The sequence below is a fragment of the Symphalangus syndactylus genome, chromosome 7, assembly GCF_028878055.3.
Source record: "Symphalangus syndactylus isolate Jambi chromosome 7, NHGRI_mSymSyn1-v2.1_pri, whole genome shotgun sequence".
In the NCBI taxonomy this organism is placed as follows: Eukaryota; Metazoa; Chordata; class Mammalia; order Primates; family Hylobatidae; genus Symphalangus; species Symphalangus syndactylus.
In genome coordinates this window covers 47,275,001-47,294,087 of record NC_072429.2, presented here as the reverse complement: position 1 = coordinate 47,294,087, position 19,087 = coordinate 47,275,001, and the positions used below count along the sequence as shown (strand labels likewise).

Sequence of the window (19,087 nt, the reverse complement as noted above, 5' to 3'; positions counted from 1 at the left end):
CGGGCCTCACGCCCGGCCAGTCTTGCTGACGTCAGTGCTGACCCACTGGAGACGTGCAGCTTCCGGGCAGGCCGGGGAGAGGGACCCCAGTGACCTGGCTGGGCAGCCCTGGGACAGGTAGATGGACAGCGAGGAGCAAAGGGCAGACCAGTGTCCTGGCCCAGAGTGGGCACCTGGGAAGGGTTTGTTGACCAGACCTGCTGAGGATAAGAACCCGGCCACTTGTGTGTTTTCAACAAGCCATTGCCAAGCTGCTATGGTACACTGACCCCAGTGTCTCAAGTGCCCCCAACCAAAAATAGACCAGTTCTTCCAAACCCCTTTTCTCAAGGAAAACCTCTAAACCTATTCTCAAAGCTTTTTCAAAGGGCTCAGAGGACATTATCGGGCCAGTGTGCAGATGAAGCCACTGAGGCTCGGAGAGGGTGGGCCTTGCCCGGCTTCTCAGCAGTGTCCTCCAGCAGGGTGGAGCAGAGGTGGGTAGAGCTCGGTCTGATTTCCAGAGGATGTGTGCCCCAGCTTCAGAATCCCATGGATGGCCTCCTCCCAAGTGTGGGTGATAGGGGCCTTGAAGTTGGCTCTTCCCAGGGAGGAAGCCACAGAATATGGTCAGCCCCTTCACCCCCATCCCTGTGTGTGCCTGTGGGAGCTTCCCCTGCTACCCCATCCAAGCCTCAGAAGACCCCCATGCCCCAGGGGTCTCAGGGTACACAGTGACCCCCACTACCTCCTGGACCTCCTGTGGGTCTTCTGACCACAAGCCTCAGCCAGATCAAGTCCTAGTTTCTGCAGGAGTGTGGGCTTTGGTGTGGTCTTTGTCCAGACAGGAGAAGCGTCAGGGCTGGGGCAAGAATGGCCAGGCCTGGGACAGGTCAGGGATACTGAGCCACAAAGAGGCCAGGGAGAGGAACGTGGGTGCTCCTGAGCTATGTGGCCTTGGGCAGGTCCCTTAGCTTCTCTAAGCCTCATTTTGCTCATCTGGGAAATGGGAAAGATCATAGATGCCATTCAGAGAGCTGCGGAGAGGTGCAGGGACGTACAACCACTTGAAGTGGTGCTGGCCCTGGCACAGGCTGTTTCACTGCCCAGTGGAAGCAGGCTGGGTGGGAGAGCAGCGAGCTGACTGGGACTGTGCTGTGGCTGGGGCCTGAGGACCAGTGGGTTTTGAGAGGGGAGCCTGGTGCATGTGTCAGAGGAACTGAAGGATACAGGAGATGATATTTGTGAGACCCTGGGCCCTGCTCCAGTGGAGTCAGCCCACCCAGCATTTACCCTCTGACTTGTTTCATGTGTTCCCTCACCTCCAGGATTTCCAGGGGCCAGGTGGGCCCTGCTCAGTTTATGCCTCACCTCCTATAGCTGTTCAGGATCAAAGGGAGCATCATGGGCAGGCTGAGCTGGGCACTTTGCATCCCTGTCACTCTGATGTGGTCTGTAGTTCTGGGTTTCTTCAAGGTCCAACCCCAGTCTTGGGTTTAAGTGGGCCACACCCACTCCCTGAGCATCCTGTGTGGGCTGGTTATGGGGTCAGAGGAGAGGCATTTCCTCCTCCCACCTCACCTCCTCCAAGAAGCCCTCTGGGTACTGCTCCCCAGCACTTTGCCCATTGACTGAGCGCTCAGGGTTCTCTGTACAGACTTTTTTAAACCTTTCTGTGTGTGTCCCTAGACTGGGAGCTCTCTGACCATGGGGTCCATGGTATCTCCTGTCTATCCTAGTGCCCAGCACTGGGTTAGCACTCAATGTGGGGGCATAGGGCTCCTGTGCCCCTATTTTACAGATGGGTCAGTTAAGGCCCTGCAAGGTCACACAGCCTGTTGAGGGGCAGAGCCAGCCTGGTTCAGGTGGGTGTGGGGCCACTTGGTACCGGCTGGGGTCTTCTTTCAGGCCTCAGGACCATTCCCAGGCTTCCTTAGGCCCTGCAGCTCCTGACGCTCCTGGCAGGCACTATTCCTGGAGGGTGAATAGTCAGTCCTGTGCTCTTAAGAGCCTGGGGGTTTGGGTGTTAAGGGGCTGTGGCATCAGACTGAGGGTCAGAGGGCAGGCCTTTGAGCCTCAGTTTCTTCATCTGTGAAACAGATCTTAGTGTTTGCGGGAGCAGGGGTGGCTGAAAGAGATCACGCATATGTTGTTCTCGCCATCCTTATTATTACTACTGACACTGTTATTCTGTTATCATCACATTATTATTCATGCTCCCAGGGCCCCAGCAGCTGCGGTGGCTCCAGGCCTGGTTGCAGAGCTCTGGTGTGCTGAAAAGAAGTTGCAGTTCCTAATTAGTCAGCGCTCCAAGGAGAGGGCCTGGGTTTTAATTTTTGTTGCAGGGTCCCACCTGCCCGAGGCTTCCCAGCCCCTCTCATCCCTTCCTGGGCTGGGCCTGCGGCACCCTCCCCAACCTCAGGTAGGGGGCTTGGCTCGAGGCAAAAACCTCCCCAAATTTCCCCTGCCACTCCCTCCGCCTCCCAGACCTCTGGGGCCATGAATCATTTATGAGGCAAAAATGAAACCAATTAAGGACAAACTTTGAAAGCCTCTAATTGCTGCGCCTGGTGGCACCGTGGAATGAGGGGAGGCCAGCCTTCTCGGTGCGGAATCTCCTTGGCCCAGGCCTTCCCAGGCTGCCTGTCCCGCCGCGGCTCAGGGCGCCTCCCGGCTCCCTGCCGCCTCCCGGCTCCCTGCCGCCTCCCAGCCGGACGCGGACGTGCCTGCGCGGCTCTGGCGGCCGCGTCTGCCGCCCCGGCGCCCGCCCGGGTCCCAGGCCGACTAATTAGGCCCGGCTCCCTCCCGCGCCGTCCACTGCCCGCTCCAGGCCCGCTGCCCGCTCCAGGCCCGAGGTGATGGCGGCTGTTCCTGCCGTTCTGGGGCCTGTGCCCCAGAGCTGGCCGCGTTTCTCGGGGCGGGAGCCAGCTCTGCTCGCCTGGCTTAACCCAGACGAGCCCAGGATGCCCTGTCCCTGAACCCCATCGTGGCGTGCAGGTCTGAGTAGGCTCTGGGCCGTGCCGGGGTACCTGGCTTGGAGGCTCTCTACAGTCTCGGGAGAGATATGCTTATCCCAGGCAGAGCGGAGAAGGCTGGGGGGTGACTGATGATAGGGGGAGTCGGGAGGGGGTGTTGAGCCCTGAGGTGTTGCACTGAGCACGGATCCAGTTCCTCTTGGCTTTGCCACAAACACAGTGACCTTATGTAGATTCCTTAGCCTCAGTTTCCCCGTTTGTAAACCATCAGCACCAGCCCATTTTCTCCTGAATTTGGGATTTAGGGAGCTGGGCTTTGTATACCTCTCCCAGTCTGCTCTCTTAGGGGGCTACTGAGGGGGTGGAGGTAATGTCTGGACCTAGCAGGGCCTGCCTTACTGCCATGAGCCCTGGGTGCCAGTGGCCAGCCTGCTCGCTGTGCTGAGGGCCAGGCAGGCCCTGGGCACTGAGGCACGTTGTTTGCTGAAACCAAATTTCTGTGCTTGTGTTTTTCCATAATTATATTAGCAGGTGGGATTTTTCCTCGGGGAAGCAGTGGGAGGGGGAGCGCCATGGCAGTGTCCCCGCCCGCTCTGAGCGTGAGCTCACACTCAGCTCTGCCCGCCTGCCGTAATGATTTTTTAATTATGCAGCCAGTGCTCGGAATTGCTAATCCACCACCAGCCCAGCATCACCTCCTGCAACTCACACCCCAGCCCCTGGCTGATGTCCCTGGAGTGGCGGTGCCCAGCCCCGTGCCCATCACTGAGTGCCTGGGACAATCGCCATAGAGAGAGAGAGGGTAGGTCAGGAAGGGCTGGAGGGGCGCCCCTCCCCCATCTGCAAGTGACAAGACTTGTGGCTGTCTTTGTCTCCCACCCTACCCCTAGACCCAGCATGGCTTGCCCCCGCCAGGACAGCTATGGCTCTAAATGAGTTTGGGGAGTGATCAGTGCCCACACCAAGTGATGTGGTCACACCCATTTCAGGGACATTAGCCTGTCTTCTCAGCCTTGTGTGACCCCAAGGACACATGCACACAAGTACAATTTTTGTCACACCCACACTCACGCTTTACTTCCCTTCTCCACACACACTCAGCCCCACAGCCAAGCTACACACACACAAGCAGGCTGTGCGTGCTTCTCACACATGTAGCCTTACCTGAGGGCGGGGGCACCCTCAGGAGACCCCACTGCTGCCTCCCGTGCCCTGCAGTGGCCTTGCTCCCACTCCTTTGCCTCCAGAGCTCCCTACCCCATCCCCATCCACACTACTAGGAGGTGCTCCGAGGTCTTCTGGCTCCCACCTCATGGGGTGGCTGCCTGTGCCTGGGGCCAGCCTGAGCCTCCATCGACCCTGGCCTGGGGGAGGTGCTGGGGGGGTTCTGCAGCACTGTGGCGGCGGCTCCTCTCCAGGCGCCCAGCTGTGGCATCTGTCAAGGTCAGATAGCGACTCCGGAACCAGCCGGCTCGGCCCCATGGCCCCTCTCGCCTCATTATTTTTGTGTTCCGGGGCTGCGGCGACACCTCCCTCCCTCCTCCTCAGCCTCCCGCCTCTCGCCTGCCTCCCCCACGCCTCTGCAGGGAGGGCCTGCGGTCCGGGGGCTTTTGTTTTCCAGTTTTTTCCATGCTCAGGCCAGGCAGGCGGGTAGACACTGGCCAGAGCTGTTGGACCTTCAACAGCAGACAAGACAGGTGTCCCCCTTACAGCTGGGACAGATTCTCGCCTAGTGGAACCCTGGGTTGGTTTCTCAGAGGCACAAACTGAACCTGGATGGAACCCAGCCCCCACCACAGCCCAGGTGCACCTGTGGGCAGCTTCCTGTTTCCATAGGCACCAGTTCCTGTCTACACCATCCCCGTTCCAGCAGGGCCTCAGACTCACATACAGCCCAGAGCTCCTGACACAACTCAGTGCATGCGAACATACACACACTGGCATTCATGCGGCAAAGATGTGTTGACACGTACAGACCAAAAGACCCCACAAACATCCTCTCACCACGTAAACCACCCTATTCACACACGCATGCACTTGGACATCCATGTGCATTCACAGACTTGGGTCACACACACACACCTCCACTTTACCCTCAGGGAGGTCACAGAGTCAAAGATCTCCCTCAGGACCGCTACATGATCCCCGTATATGCTTTAATGCTGTGGTCTGTAGAGGGCGACATCTTGAGACTACACACTCAACCGGGCACACTCACAGTCCACTGGGCACACTCACACACAGTTGTGCAGCACACCTCCCAGGTAGACACACGAAAACACACTATGCGTTGCTCTCGTCACCATAAACACTCCAGCCCCTTGAGCTCATTCCCAGGTGCCCAGCATCCTTGGGCAGTTATGCCACCCGAGGGGCTTTTGTCCCCCGAAATACTGGGAAGTGAGCTTGAGGCCTCAGCTTGCTGAGCCCTGTGTCCAGGGAGCCTCGGAGAGTGGGAAATGGTTTGACAAGGACTGCCCGGCCCACTGCCCGCCCTCACTGTGTGCACCACTCTAGGCCCAAGAGCACCAGGATGGCGTGGGATGGGGTGTGGGGGGGGTTCCAGGTGTGTCATGATGGGCTTGGTGGCTGCTGGCAGAGGCAGACTCTGGGGGGTGACCTCAGCTCTGTCTCTGGGTCCCTCTTCCCACCTCCAGCCCCTGATTTGGGTGTGTAAATGTTGGAGGAATGGGGTGTGGGCAGACTCCAGGCCCCCATGGTCTCTAGAGTGTCCCTGGCTGTCCCCTCTCTTCCTCCTCCAGCTGTGGACTGCTGTGGCTGCCCCCAGGAGAGGAGCTAGAGGGAGGCTTAGCAGTGGCTGGGCCCCCACCCCCCAGGAAACTCAAAACCCTGGGCCAGCCTCGGGTGGCGGATTGGGGCAGGCACAAAGAGGGCCTCTGTGCGGCCGGCTGGGCTGCCCACAGGATTCTGGGGGAGGAGGCAGGAGCCGGTTTCCGTCCCATTCTGCTTCCTGCGGAGGCTGCGGAATGCCCGGAGCTCTGGCCCAGCCTGCCCCGTCTGGCCCACCCGCAGCCCCTTCCCCATATTTTCCTGGGCCTTGGGGTACAGCTGCAGACTTCTCTGCAACAGGGCCCTGAGAGCCACCCTCCAGGATCCAAGGGAAACCTAGGGGATTTCCCCAAGCCGAGAGCTGAACTGGACCTCACCCTTTAGCTGAAGTCTTCCCTCCATGTGCTGCGGAACCCTCAGCCAGGGTTGGAGCGCCAGGTCCTGGAGTCACACAGACCTGGGTTTAAATCCTGGCTCTGCCACTTACCTTGTGACCTTAGGCAGGTGACTTTATGTCCCTGAGCCTCAGTTGCCTCATCTGTCAAATGAGGATAATAATTGTAGTAGAATCCGGTGAGAAAATGCATGTGAAATGCTTAGCACAGTGCCTGGTAGCCAGTGAGTGTGCATTATTAGGACCTGCTGTTTATTTGTTTGTTTGTTTGTTTATTTATTTTTTTGAGATGGAGTTTTGCTCTTGTTGCCCAGGCTGGAGTGCAATGGCATGATCTTGGCTCACTGCAACCTCTGCCTTCCGGGTTCAAGCAATTCTCCTGCCTCAGCCTCCCAAGTAGCTGGGATTACAGGCATGCACCACCATGCCCAGCTAATTTTTGTATTATTAGTAAAGGCAGGGTTTCTCCATGTTGGTCAGGCTGCTCTCGAACTCCCGACCTCAGGTGATCCACCTGCCTCAGCTTCCCAAAGTGCTGGGATTACAGGCGTGAGCCACTGCGCCCGGCCAGGACCTGCTGTTTATTTTAATGTCCTCTGGGGAACTTAAGAGTGGAAGGGACTGGATGCTCCTTGCCCCGATAGGTCTCACCTCTTCTAGGGTTCAGTCTCAGCCCTGCGTCCTGCTCAAAACCCTTCTCTCAAATCAGTTTCCTACCTGCAGATCATATCAGTGACTGATCCGGGCCTCTGAGGCCTTCCTCCTGAGGTCTGGAGGGTGGAGGGGATTGCCCTCTGTATCTGTACCTCCTTCCCCATGATATGCCCTGGGATCGTGACTCCTGCTGTAGTTTGGGGTGAGGAGCAAGAGCCATTCTTTTCCATTTTACTAATGGGAAACTGAGGCTTAGTGGCAGAAAGAGCTTGGTCAAAGTCACCAGTCAGGGAGGGACAGGGTAGAGCCACAAACCTAGACCTCAGGACTCCAGTTCCCTAGCCAGTCCTATGCACATAGGCCTCCCCCAACCCCAGACACACAAACACACCCCACACAGGAGCCCCAGAAGGACAGTGCCCCATCTCTGATTTCTTGACTCATGCATCCCTGGACTAGCCTTTCCTGGCTTGTCCCATGGTGAGGCCCATCAGTAGGGAGGTCCTGAGGGGGTACGTCGGCCTGATTTCTGATTGGTGTCAGCTCAGAGATCACCACATTGGGAAATGTTTGCTACAAGATTCAGGGGATCCCAGATAGACAAGGCGTCATTACACCTGCTTAATCAAATTGCCTACTCTAAATGGGGCAATAATAGGACTTCCTTCAGAGATTGGGTATGAGGATAACATGAGATAAAGCATGGACAGTGTGGCACATAGGAAGAGCCCCATACCTGTTAGCTACGGTCCCATGTGACAGATGGGAAAACTGTCTCAGAGGCCAGTTTTTTCCCAAGGTCAAAAAATGAGGAAGGGTCTTCCTGAACCTTTGACTCTTCCAGGAAAGGAACCTGGCCTGAGGGAGGTGCTTATTGAGGAAAGGGCCTGTCTTTATCAGAGGCCTCCCAGGCATCTCAGTCCCTAGAGCCCCAGGTCAGAGCTTACTTCCTGTCCGGGGCCTCAGTGTTGCTGTGCATGAATGGGCTGATCCCCTCCTCCAGCTGTTTTGGGGAGCACCGTAAAGCAGAACAGAGCCTGGCTGGGTGCGGTGGCTCACGCCTGTAATCCCAGCACTTTGGGAGGCTGAGGTGGGTGGATCACCTGAGGTCAGGAGTTCAAGACCAGCCTGACCAACATGGTGAAACCCCATCTCTACTAAAAATACAAAAATTAGCCAGGTGTGGTGGTGTGTGCCTGTAATCCCAGCCACTCTGGAGGCTGAGGCAGGAGAATTGCTTGAACCTGGGAGGCGGAGGTTGTAGTGAGCCAAGATCGGGCCATGCACTCCAGCCTGGGTGACAGAGCAAGACTCCGTCAAAAAAAAAAAAAAAAAAAAAGAGAGAGAGAGAGAAAACAGAGCCCTACGTACTCCAGGTTTGCTCAAACCCTTTAGTCCTCAGGCCAAGGCATGGTTGGTACCCACCCCAGGAGGAGGGGTGTAAGAGGGTCAGGGGTGTGGAGTCAGGGACATAGAAATGCTGTCCCTTGTTCTGTCCTTGGCAGTCAGTCTTGGGGTGACTCTAGTGGGGTTGAGACCATGTCTCACCCCAGGCCACCCGCTGGGTGCTCACAGTGGCCAGTGTGTGGGGGTATGTGTGTCCATCCATAGCTGGATGTGTGCCCTGTGCTCTCCGCCTGGGGCTGCGTTTCTCCCTGCCTCCAAGACCAGTCTCCCTGGGCTTGAGCAGGGCTTCTTTTTCCCTCTGGAAACTCCCCAGGCTGAATCATGGAAATCAGAGACGGAACACCCTCCCTTCCACCCCATTGCCCAGCTTGGTTCAACCACCATAGCCTGTGGTCTGCTTTGCCCACCATCAGCCTGTCTGCCTATTTTGCCTCACTTGGAGGCCAAGGAGACCAGCCCACCAAGGTGGCAGGGAGGGGGCAAGGGCTGGGGTGTCAAGTGCTGCATGGAAGCGTGGGAAGTGGTGCATTGAGCCGGGGTGTGCAGCTCTGCTGGGCCAGTGTTAGGGGTCCTGAAACGCAGCCTCTTCCACAAGCCTCCCTGGGCAGGCAGGATGGCTGCAAGGCTGGTCAGCCAGCAGGGAATAGCGGGGGATGGTGCCTTGGTCAAACCCTGCCCTTGGTAGTGGTGATGGTTGCACAACTCTGTTGATTTACTAAAAATCATTAAATTATATGTATACTTTAATGTGGAAGAATTTTATAGTATGTAAACTATACCTCGATAAAACTGTTTTTTAAAAATCCTGCCAGCCAGGCGCAGTGGCTCACGCCTATAATCCCAGCACTTTGGGAGGCCCAGGTGAGAGGATTGCTTGATCCTCATAGGAAGACCTCATCCCTACTAAAAATTAAAATAATAATAATAATAATAAAAATCCTGCCCTTGGCCTCAAGGCCCTGCACAACTGGGACCCTGCTAGCCTCATAGACACACCTCACGTCCACTTCCCCACCTGCTTAGGCTTCTCTTTCATGCCTTTGTCCCCTCTCATTGCTTCTCCTTATCCTTAACTCTCAACCTAGCCGTCCCTTCCTCCAGGAAGGCCCCAGATAGCTCACTGTGTCCCCTTCCAGCTCTTGTTTCACACTGGTTCATGTGACTGTGGGCCCAGCTCCTGTGCACTCCTGGAAGGCAGTGCTGGGGTCTGGGTCTATGTGCTCTGCTGTCTGTCTGGTATCATAAGGTACAGGGCTGCTGTCAAGGTAGGTGCAGGGAAGATGTGTGCAAAGGAATATCTAGAACATCCAGCTGTGGGCCACCTGTGTACATGTCTGTGTGCAGATGGCACTATGTCATCCCAGGATGTCCCCTCCTTCCCTGTGCTTTCTGGCCCGAGAGTTCAAGATTGAACCCTGCGGGGGATGAAGTGAGGCTCTTCTAGGGCTGAGGGTTGAATAAGGGCACTGCCACCACCTCCAGTGACCTCACTGCCAGCTGGCATTATGATGTCACTGGCTTAGCATTCCGGGCCCTGGGCATCTCCAAGTCCCCCAGGTGGGGGCACTCTCCTGGGGTCTGTGACAGCTTGCCCCCAGCCACGGAGAGGTGACAGGCACGGTAACAATCCTGGGGAGTGAGAGCAGCCTTAGGGGTACCTAGGTCACCTGCCTTGGGCCACTCTGTCAATTGCAAAAGTGGCCACAGAGCAGGGTGACTAACACTTGGGCTCTGGGTTCAAGCTCTGCCCCTGCTAGGCACCAGCTGTTTGACCTGAGGCTGACAGCTTGAACCTCTCTGAGCCTAAATTTCCTCATGTCTGAAATTGGCAAATAGTTTCTGTCTCCCTGGGTTCTGGGGAGGCATTCAGAAGCTAAGACATGTAAAGCATAAAAGCACAGGGCCTGGGACACAGTAGATACTCAGTAAATGCTAGTCGATAGGATCTGTTGGTTAAGGAAACCGGAGTGGCAACACAGGTGGTGGGGGCTGGCTAGAAGGGGGCAGGCTCCGTGCCTTCTGGGGCTGGCCAGAGCCTTAGGGTAGAGGCACAGGGTGGCCTCCACTGCCAGGAGGGTGGCCCCAGGTATGAGTCTCCCTCTCCTTCCAGCTCAGCCAGTTAGCTGGAGCCTACAGGAGGCATTGGGCCCTGCAGCCATGCTCTGGGGCCAAGAACCCATTACCCCCCACCTCCTCCTGAGTCCTCCCCAGTCCTCCTCCCCAGCCTCCTCCCCACCTCCCCCCAAGCCCTCCTCCCCAGCCTCCTCCCCACCTTGTCCACAGTCCTTCTCCCCACCCTCCTCCGCAGCCTCCTCCCCTCAAGCCCTCCTCCCCACCCTCCTCCCCAGTCCTTCTCCCCAGTCCTTCTCCCCACCCTCCTCCCCAGCCTCCTCCCCAGATTCCTCCCCAGCCCTCCTCCCCAGATTCCTCCCCACCTCCTCCCTAGCCTCCTTCCCACCTCCACCCCAGTCCTCCCCACCTCCTCCCCAGCCTCCCCCCAAGCCCTCCTCCCTAGCCTCCTCCCCACCTCCACCCCAGTCCTTCTCTCCACCCTCCTCCCCAGCCCTCCTCCCCAGCCCTCCTCCCCAGACTCCTCCCCACCTCCTCTTCTCAGGCCTTGGGCTACACAGTGGGTCTGATCTGGTCTCCTCGCTACTTCTCTACCCTTCCCTCTGCCTCCCTCTCCTGTGGGCATGCCCAGCTGCCTTCTGGGATTCCCTCCTCAGGGCTGTTTCCTTGTCTTTTAGACCCTCAAGTCCCTGAGCCTGGACAAGGTGTCCTGGTTCCCTGGGTCTCTGAACCCTGTTGCCCCAGACACTGCTTCCCATGACACTGTCTCCACTAACCTTGACCCTCTGCCCCCTCCTCTCCAGCTCCCCTTTTCTCTGATCCACTCCTCTAGTTCTCTGTCTCATGATTCTGTCCCCACCACCTGTCTCTGTTCTGCCCCCACATGCCCCTCTGCCCCCCAGCTTTCCATGACTCGTCCCCCCTCAGCCCCCCGTGCTCTGTCCCCACCTGTCAGCCCCTGGTCCCAGCTCCCGGCTGGCCGGCTCCTGCATGGACAAAGGGGTCCTTTGTGGGCTGACCGCGGCTGGCGGGGCGGCGGGGCGCTGGCTCCGCATTGCTGATGAAACGGAGCCCTTTGTTGTCCCTCCTCAGGCGCAGTATTTCTTTTTGGGGGCTGGATGCGTTCCTGGCAGGGCCGATGATGGATGCGCCCGCCGCCGCCTGCCCGCCAGCTTTCCCTCCCGCTCATTCCCGCTCCGCTTCAACGCAGCCCTGACTCCTCCCCTGCTGCCTGGGCACTGCCAGGCCCTTCCTGGCCTGGAAGGGGTGGCTGTGTGCCCTAGAGTAGAAGGCTGGGACCTGGGAGAACGTCCCCTCTATGTCCTCCCCTTCCACGAGTAGGGCAAATGGGGCTTTTGGTCAGGGGTCCACTGGGACCGGGGCATCAGTTTTTCCTAAGGTCTGAAGGAGAAGATGAGCCAGGTACCAGGACCGATTTGGAACAAGCTTGAGGACCAGATGTTCATGTCTGTCCACTCTGGATTTGAAAACAGAGTTATCCCTGTGAGCCAGTCCCCCCGTGTACCCACCTCCCTTCAACTTCTGTGGCTGAAAAACCATAGTGTTCTGCCTGCAGCACCTGTTTGGTGACATATCACATCCTCTGGTCCCAAGCTCAGCATGTCCCAGGACCTCAGAGGCTGGGTGTGGGTGGGCCCTGAGGAAGGACAGAGTAGTGGAAGATCAGAGAAATTCCAAGAGAGGAACAGAACATGAGGTTTGGTCCCCACCAGGAGAGACTCAGGATGGAGACAAAAGCCGAGACGCTCAGCCAGAGCGCCAGCCCTGAGCGCAGGCCGGCTGTGTTGGAGGGAGCTGACTTCTAATTGACCTGCCCGCCCCGCACGCAGAGCCAGATCCTGGAGCTGGGAGGAGGGAGGGGGTGAGCAGAGCAGGAGCAGCGTTAATGCAGCTATCGATTTCTGCCACCAGCCAGCAGGCCGCAGAGGCGGGGGATGCACACAGGGGCTGGGGCGCAGCCTGCTCCCCTCCCATCTCTCCAGCCCACAAGACACCTGCCTTCTGCCTTCTCCCCTGACCCAGTATCTGGGCTGCCGGGGTTGTTGTCCCGGGCAGGGCAGATGAGCTTAGTTGGACAGGAGCTGGATGAGCTGACTTGATGGTTTCTGTCCCTGATCTCACTGACCCTGGTCCCCAACAACTAGCCAGGGTCACTGATTCCTGAAGGGGTTACCAATCTCTGAGGAGAGGGGCTAAAAAGACCATCCTGGTCTTGGCCCTTATGAGGTGGGAGGGAACACAGCTATCCTTGGACACACATGGTCTTCCTGCTTCCGCTCTGACCTCTGATGCCCCCCAGCCCAGCCTGGATTCCCTGCCAGGGCCCCCCGGCTCTGTCCTGGTGGAATCTGCCAGCTTGCCCAGCTCTTCCTCCTCACCCATTTCCCTCTGCTAGGAAGGAGCCCTAGGTGGTCTGGTGCCCACTGGGGAGGGACAGGGAGTATCTGGCTGTTGATGCCGGCTACTCGCCCCACCCTAGAAACAGAGCTTTTCCTTTCTCCACACCCGGTCCTCTTTGGCCACTCCTTAGTCCTGGGGAAGCCCCCCTCCCCCGCCCTGCTTGGGTCCTCAGTTTCCCCCTCTGTAAATGCAGAGGGTTGGACTAGATGCTCTCTTGGGACAGGCTTGAGTCCTGTGACTAGGGGGGTTTTGGGGTTGCCTGGGGACAAAGATCCAGTGTGTGCTGCCCTCAAGCCCAGGGCTCGATGGGGCCCGCCAGATGTGCACCTCCCCCTTGAGCTTCCAGCTGCTCTGGGGCTGGGCCTTGTCCTCCCACCCCTCTCCTGGGGGATGCTAGGCCACAGCAGGCAGACAGGGAAGCGAGGCTGGAGAGCCAGGACTGATGAGGATACCGCCGCCTTGCTCCATCTGGCCCAGTTCCTCCAGCTGAGGAGGCAGCTCAGACACCTTAGCCTTGAGACCTGAGTAGAGCAGGCCCTGTCCCGGGACAGGCTGCCTTGGAAATGTGGAGGCAGCCAGAGGACAGGCTCCTGCTGGGCTCCATTCCCTTGAGGGTCATGCCTACTCCTCAGTGCCAGCCTGCCCCAGCCAGAGGCCCCTCCTGGCAACAGCCCACCCCGGCTCTCTGGGTTCTCACTGAGACCTCCACCCAGGCCCTACTCTGCAGGCCTTGTGAGGCCTCTGCCCACCGCCGCCCCCAATCTGGGAGCCAGTCCAGAGCACCACAGTGAGGCCTGAGTAGAGACAAGAATGAGGTCTGAGACGATAATGATTGTGGTTCGGGGGTTGAGAAGGAAGCGTGTGCCAGGGTGTGCACAAGCACGTCCTCTCACTGTGGCAAGGGACAACTCGTCCTCTGGCCCTGTGCTGCTCGCCCTGTAGCAGCAGGGGAGAAGATCCCTGAAATAAGGGTTCTGCACTCATTGGCAAACTGGGTTACACAAAGGCAACCAGGTTCCTTTGCCTGCAGAACATGTCAGAGCCTTGAAATAACAGATGTGTATTAGGAATCCCCAGATGAGGATCCAGGGGCAGCCTTCCAGACTTGATGATCTGTACTATCAAGCACTGTTCTCCTCGGATGGAGAAGGAAGATTAGGATGTGGAGGTGGTTTTTTTTTTGGTTTTGTTTTTTGTTTTTGACAGGGTCTCACTCTGTCATCCAGGCTGGAATGCAGTGGCATGATTATAACTCACTGCATCCTCAACCTCCTGGGCTCAAGCAGTCCTCCCACCTCAGCCTCCTGAGTAGCTAGGACTACAGGCATGTACCACCACACCTGGTTAACTTTTGTACTTTTTGCAGAGATAGAGTTTCACCATGTTGTCCAGGGTGGTCTCAAAACTCCTGAGCTCAAGCGATCTGCCTGCCTCTGCCTCCCAAAGTGCTGAGGTTACAGGCGTGAGCCACTGCACCCGGCTAATAAGCATCTCCAACACTCTCTCACCCCAGCACAAGAAGTACTGCCTGCTTCCAGCAGGTCTTCCTAGACCCTAGCAGGGCAGATTTGAGCTGTGGAAGCCTGGACTAGGGCCTCCACCATGCCACTTGGTGGCTGTGTGTTCATAGACTGGTAGTTCTCCTAAATCTTGTTTGCCTCATCTATAAAGTAGATTACCAGCCACTGCTTCTAGAGTTCTTGTGGGTCTTAACTGAGATAGTACAAATAAGAAATTTCTCACCAGGATGGATCTGGTGCTTAATAAATGCATGGTCAGGCCAGGCGCGGTGGCTCACGCTTGTAATCCCAGCACTTTGGGAGGCCGAGGCGGGCGGATCACGAGGTCAGGAGATCGAGACCACGGTGAAACCCCGTCTCTACTAAAAATACAAAAAAATTAGCCGGGCGTGGTGGCGGGCGCCTGTAGTCCCAGCTACTCGGAGAGGCTGAGGCAGGAGAATGGCGTGAACCTGGGAGGCGGAGCTTGCAGTGAGCTGAGATTGCGCCACTGCACTCCAGCCTGGGCGACAGAGCGAGACTCCGTCTCAAGAGAAAAAAATAATAATAATAATAAATAAATAAATCCATGGTCGAGCACATGGTGGTCAGGATGACAGGACAGTTGATAGTGGCGGTGGTGGCGATGTTGAAGTGGGGGGTGTTCACTGCTGCCCTGACCCTGAATCCTCTTGTTGTGACAGAGTGAAGACATTTCCACCTGGACACCTGACCATGTGCCTGCCCTGAGCAGCGAGGCCCACCAGGCATCTCTGTTGTGGGCAGCAGGGCCAGGTCCTGGTCTGTGGACCCTCGGCAGTTGGCAGGCTCCCTCTGCAGCGGGGTCTGGGCCTCGGCCCCACCATGTCGAGCCTCGGCGGTGGCTCCCAGGACGCCGGCGGCAGTAGCAGCAGCAGCACCAATGGCAGCAGTGGCAGTGGCAGCAGTGGTCCAAAGGCAGGAGCAGCAGACAAGAGTGCAGCGGTGGCTGCCGCTGCACCAGCCTCAGTGGCAGATGACACACCACCCCCCGAGCGTCGGAACAAGAGCGGTATCATCAGTGAGCCCCTCAACAAGAGCCTGCGCCGCTCCCGCCCGCTCTCCCACTACTCTTCATTTGGCAGCAGTGGTGGCAGTGGTTGTGGCAGCATGATGGGCGGAGAGTCTGCTGACAAGGCCACCGCGGCTGCAGCCGCTGCCTCCCTGTTGGCCAATGGGCACGACCTGGCGGCGGCCATGGCGGTGGACAAAAGCAACCCTACCTCAAAGCACAAAAGTGGTGCTGTGGCCAGCCTGCTGAGCAAGGCAGAGCGGGCCACGGATCTGGCAGCCGAGGGACAGCTGACGCTGCAGCAGTTTGCGCAGTCCACAGAGATGCTGAAGCGCGTGGTGCAGGAGCACCTCCCGCTGATGAGCGAGGCGGGTGCTGGCCTGCCTGACATGGAGGCTGTGGCAGGTGCCGAAGCCCTCAATGGCCAGTCCGACTTCCCCTACCTGGGCGCTTTCCCCATCAACCCAGGCCTCTTCATTATGACCCCGGCAGGTGTGTTCCTGGCCGAAAGCGCGCTGCACATGGCGGGCCTGGCTGAGTACCCCATGCAGGGAGAGCTGGCCTCTGCCATCAGCTCTGGCAAGAAGAAGCGGAAACGCTGCGGCATGTGCGCGCCCTGCCGGCGGCGCATCAACTGCGAGCAGTGCAGCAGTTGTAGGAACCGAAAGACTGGCCATCAGATTTGCAAATTCAGAAAATGTGAGGAACTCAAAAAGAAGCCTTCCGCTGCTCTGGAGGTAACGGCGCCTTAGAGGGAGGTGTGTGGGCTCTTGTGTCTGTCTGGCAGTCCAAACCCACCCCCATCCCCAGACCCTGCCTTTCCTAGCTGGGCAAGTGTCTGGGGGATGCCCCCCCAGTCCTTGGGGCCTGGGGGTCTGGCTTCGAGACACCAGTTTACTGCCCCAAAAGTCAGAGCCACATTCTGAGAATCCCATCAGGCCGTAATTTGCAAGGCAAGCATAAAACTCCAGGCAAGGACCTAGCATTCTCAGCCAGGCCCTGGGATTCTGATTCCTCTCCTGGGGTTCTGGGTCAGGTATTGAGATTTCCATACAGGACCTAAGTTTCTGATGCTCAGACATGGCCTAAAGCATCCACTCCATGACCTAGAACTCTGGGTCTCTCCCCTGCCTTGTTTAAGGGATTCTGTTTCACGGGCCCTGTGCCCTTAAGCCCTTCATTTGCCCCTCCAGGGCCATCTTTCCCCCAAGGCCACCCAAGGATAGAGCTGTTCCAGTGCTGGGTGCCCTGCTCTGAGGCCTGGAAGAACCCTTGGTCTGGGCACCTATTTGACAGATTTTTGGGGCTGGGGTAAGGGGAGGTGACCATGAGCCTGGAGTGGACAAGGGCCTAGCCACTGTGGGATTGGCTTGGAGAAGGCAAGGGGTTCCCATGCTGCTATCTCTGCACCCCTGTGGCAGGGCCCATCCCTGTGCCCCCAGATGCAGCAACCTAGCTGGAGTGCCAGGCCTGGGTACAAAAGCATCTTTTCAGCCTGCAGTCCCTGCCCCTGTCCCCGCCCCTCTACGAGTGGGCTTGACGCAAATGTCCAGAATGGTTGGAAAACAACAGTGGTGTATCCCAGCCATGGCCTCCTGGTTACCCTCCCCTAACCCCAACCCTAACCCCAGCCCCAGCCCCAGCCCTTCCATTTCTGCTCTCCTATGTACACACAAAGGCACCCACTTTAGTCCAGTGTAGACACACATGCACACACACATAGACACGGCCGCTTGAGAAATAGCCCAAATACCCACCTCCCACAGCTCCATGCCACACAGCTCAGCATAGCATGAGGCACACACCCATATGCACACCCGTTGCACGTGCTCACACGCTCATTTACAGAAACATGCCACAGCCACCTGGCGCTGTTGCCTTTGGGCCAGGGGAAGAGAATTCCTCTCTGGAAGGGAGGGTTCCTGGGCACCGTGGCTCAGGAGGCCTCAGAGTCCTCAGGGCCTTCCAGCAGCCCAGCAGGTCAAGCTCCTCCTTTGGCCTGGCTGGGGTGGCAGGAGCTCCGAGGGGTGGCTGCTCTTCCTCCATGCCTGTCCCTCCGCCATGAGGCCATCCACAGGGGAACGTCTTTGCTCCAGGCCTACCCGGACCCTGACTGAACTCTCTCCTTGTTTTTGTCTCCCGCCCCCGCCAGAAGGTGATGCTTCCGACGGGAGCCGCCTTCCGGTGGTTTCAGTGACGGCGGCGGAACCCAAAGCTGCCCTCTCCGTGCAATGTCACTGCTCGTGTGGTCTCCAGCAAGGGATTCGGGCGAAGACAAACGGATGCACCCGTCTTTAGAACCAAAAATATTCTCTCACAGATTTCATTCCTGTTTTTATATATATATTTTTTGTTGTCGTTTTAACATCTCCACGTCCCTAGTATAAAAAGAAAAAGAAAAAAATTTAAACTGCTTTTTCGGAAGAACAACAACAAAAAAGAGGTAAAGACGAATCTATAAAGTACCGAGACTTCCTGGGCAAAGAATGGACAATCAGTTTCCTTCCTGTGTCGATGTCGATGTTGTCTGTGCAGGAGATGCAGTTTTTGTGTAGAGAATGTAAATTTTCTGTAACCTTTTGAAATCTAGTTACTAATAAGCACTACTGTAATTTAGCACAGTTTAACTCCACCCTCATTTAAACTTCCTTTGATTCTTTCCGACCATGAAATAGTGCATAGTTTGCCTGGAGAATCCACTCACGTTCATAAAGAGAATGTTGATGGCGCCATGTAGAAGCCGCTCTGTATCCATCCACGCGTGCAGAGCTGCCAGCAGGGAGCTCGCAGAAGGGGAGGGAGCACCAGGCCAGCTGAGCTGCACCCACAGTCCCCAGACTGGGATCCCCCACCCCAACAGTGATGATTTTGGAAGAAAAAATGAAAGTTCTGTTCGTTTATCCATTGCGATCTGGGGAGCCCCGTCTCGATATTTCCAATCCTGGCTACTTAGAGAAAATAAGTCTTGTTTTTCTGGCCTTGCTAATGGCAACAGATGAAAGGGCTTCTTTGCGTGGTCCCCTGCCGGTGGGGGTGGGTCCCCAGGGGGCCCCCTGCGGCCTGGGCCCCCCTGCCCACGGCCAGCTTCCTGCTGATGAACATGCTGTTTGTATTGTTTTAGGAAACCAGGCTGTTTTGTGAATAAAACGAATGCATGTTTGTGTCACGAAGCACCGCTGGCTTCTTGCTCTCCGGTTTTGGGGGGCTGACTTGGGGGCCATTCCTGAGCAGGGGTTGTCTGGGACCACCTGGAGGAGAAAGAAGGATGGCCCAGGGACATTTAGAATGGGAATTTCTTTGGGGAAGAGAGGCCTCTGGATCCAGAATCGGGGAGAGTAGGAGCAACCAGCCCAGCAGACAGGAGGGAAAGGCTCTTAATCTGGAAGTCACTGGTACCGGAGTACCTCACCTGCCTGGTTGCACCCCATGCCTCAGAACCTGGACCTCCAGGGACCTTCACTCACCTGGGGCCACCTCTGTTCACCTAAGTTCATCAGGGCCCGATGAGTAAAGCAACCAGCACCACAAGGCAAGTGGGGGTGAGACTGAGGCACTTGTTCAGGGTCTTCTTTCTTTCTTATTACCTGGCAGGGATCTAGTGCTCCCGCAGCCACCAATGCCATTCTCCAGGGAATAGTTTCAGCTCAGCTTCTTGGGGACCTGGCTGTACACACACGCCTATTCCTCTTTAGGCCTGAGGGCTGCTAGACTGAGTTATGGGGGTGTCCTTGGCTTTGTCCCCACTCTCAGAGGGTTTGTTGGTACAAGGTTGCTGGGGACCTCAGAGGTCAAATGTCTGGGGAAGTCACCACACAGCCACATGGTCTGGGCCAGGGCAGCCTGAACA

At 57.2% G+C, this 19,087-nt stretch overlaps 1 protein-coding gene across 4 annotated transcripts in view; it reads left to right on the top strand.

Moving 5' to 3' along the window:
- Window positions 1-18,410, top strand: part of CXXC5 (CXXC finger protein 5) — a 35,404-nt gene extending 16,994 nt beyond the window's left edge. For 3 of the 4 annotated variants that reach the window (XM_055286046.2, XM_055286049.2, XM_055286050.2), the window contains exons 2-3: window positions 14,894-15,977; window positions 17,393-18,410. In XM_055286046.2, coding sequence (XP_055142021.1) covers window positions 15,054-15,977; window positions 17,393-17,437 — 969 coding nt within the window. In that variant the 5' untranslated portion in view covers window positions 14,894-15,053 and the 3' untranslated portion in view covers window positions 17,438-18,410. Of the gene's footprint in view, window positions 1-9,718; window positions 9,820-14,893; window positions 15,978-17,392 lie in introns of those variants that run through there. The other variant, XM_055286048.2, reaches the window with a different exon arrangement.
- Window positions 18,411-19,087: the final 677 nt, after the last annotated feature.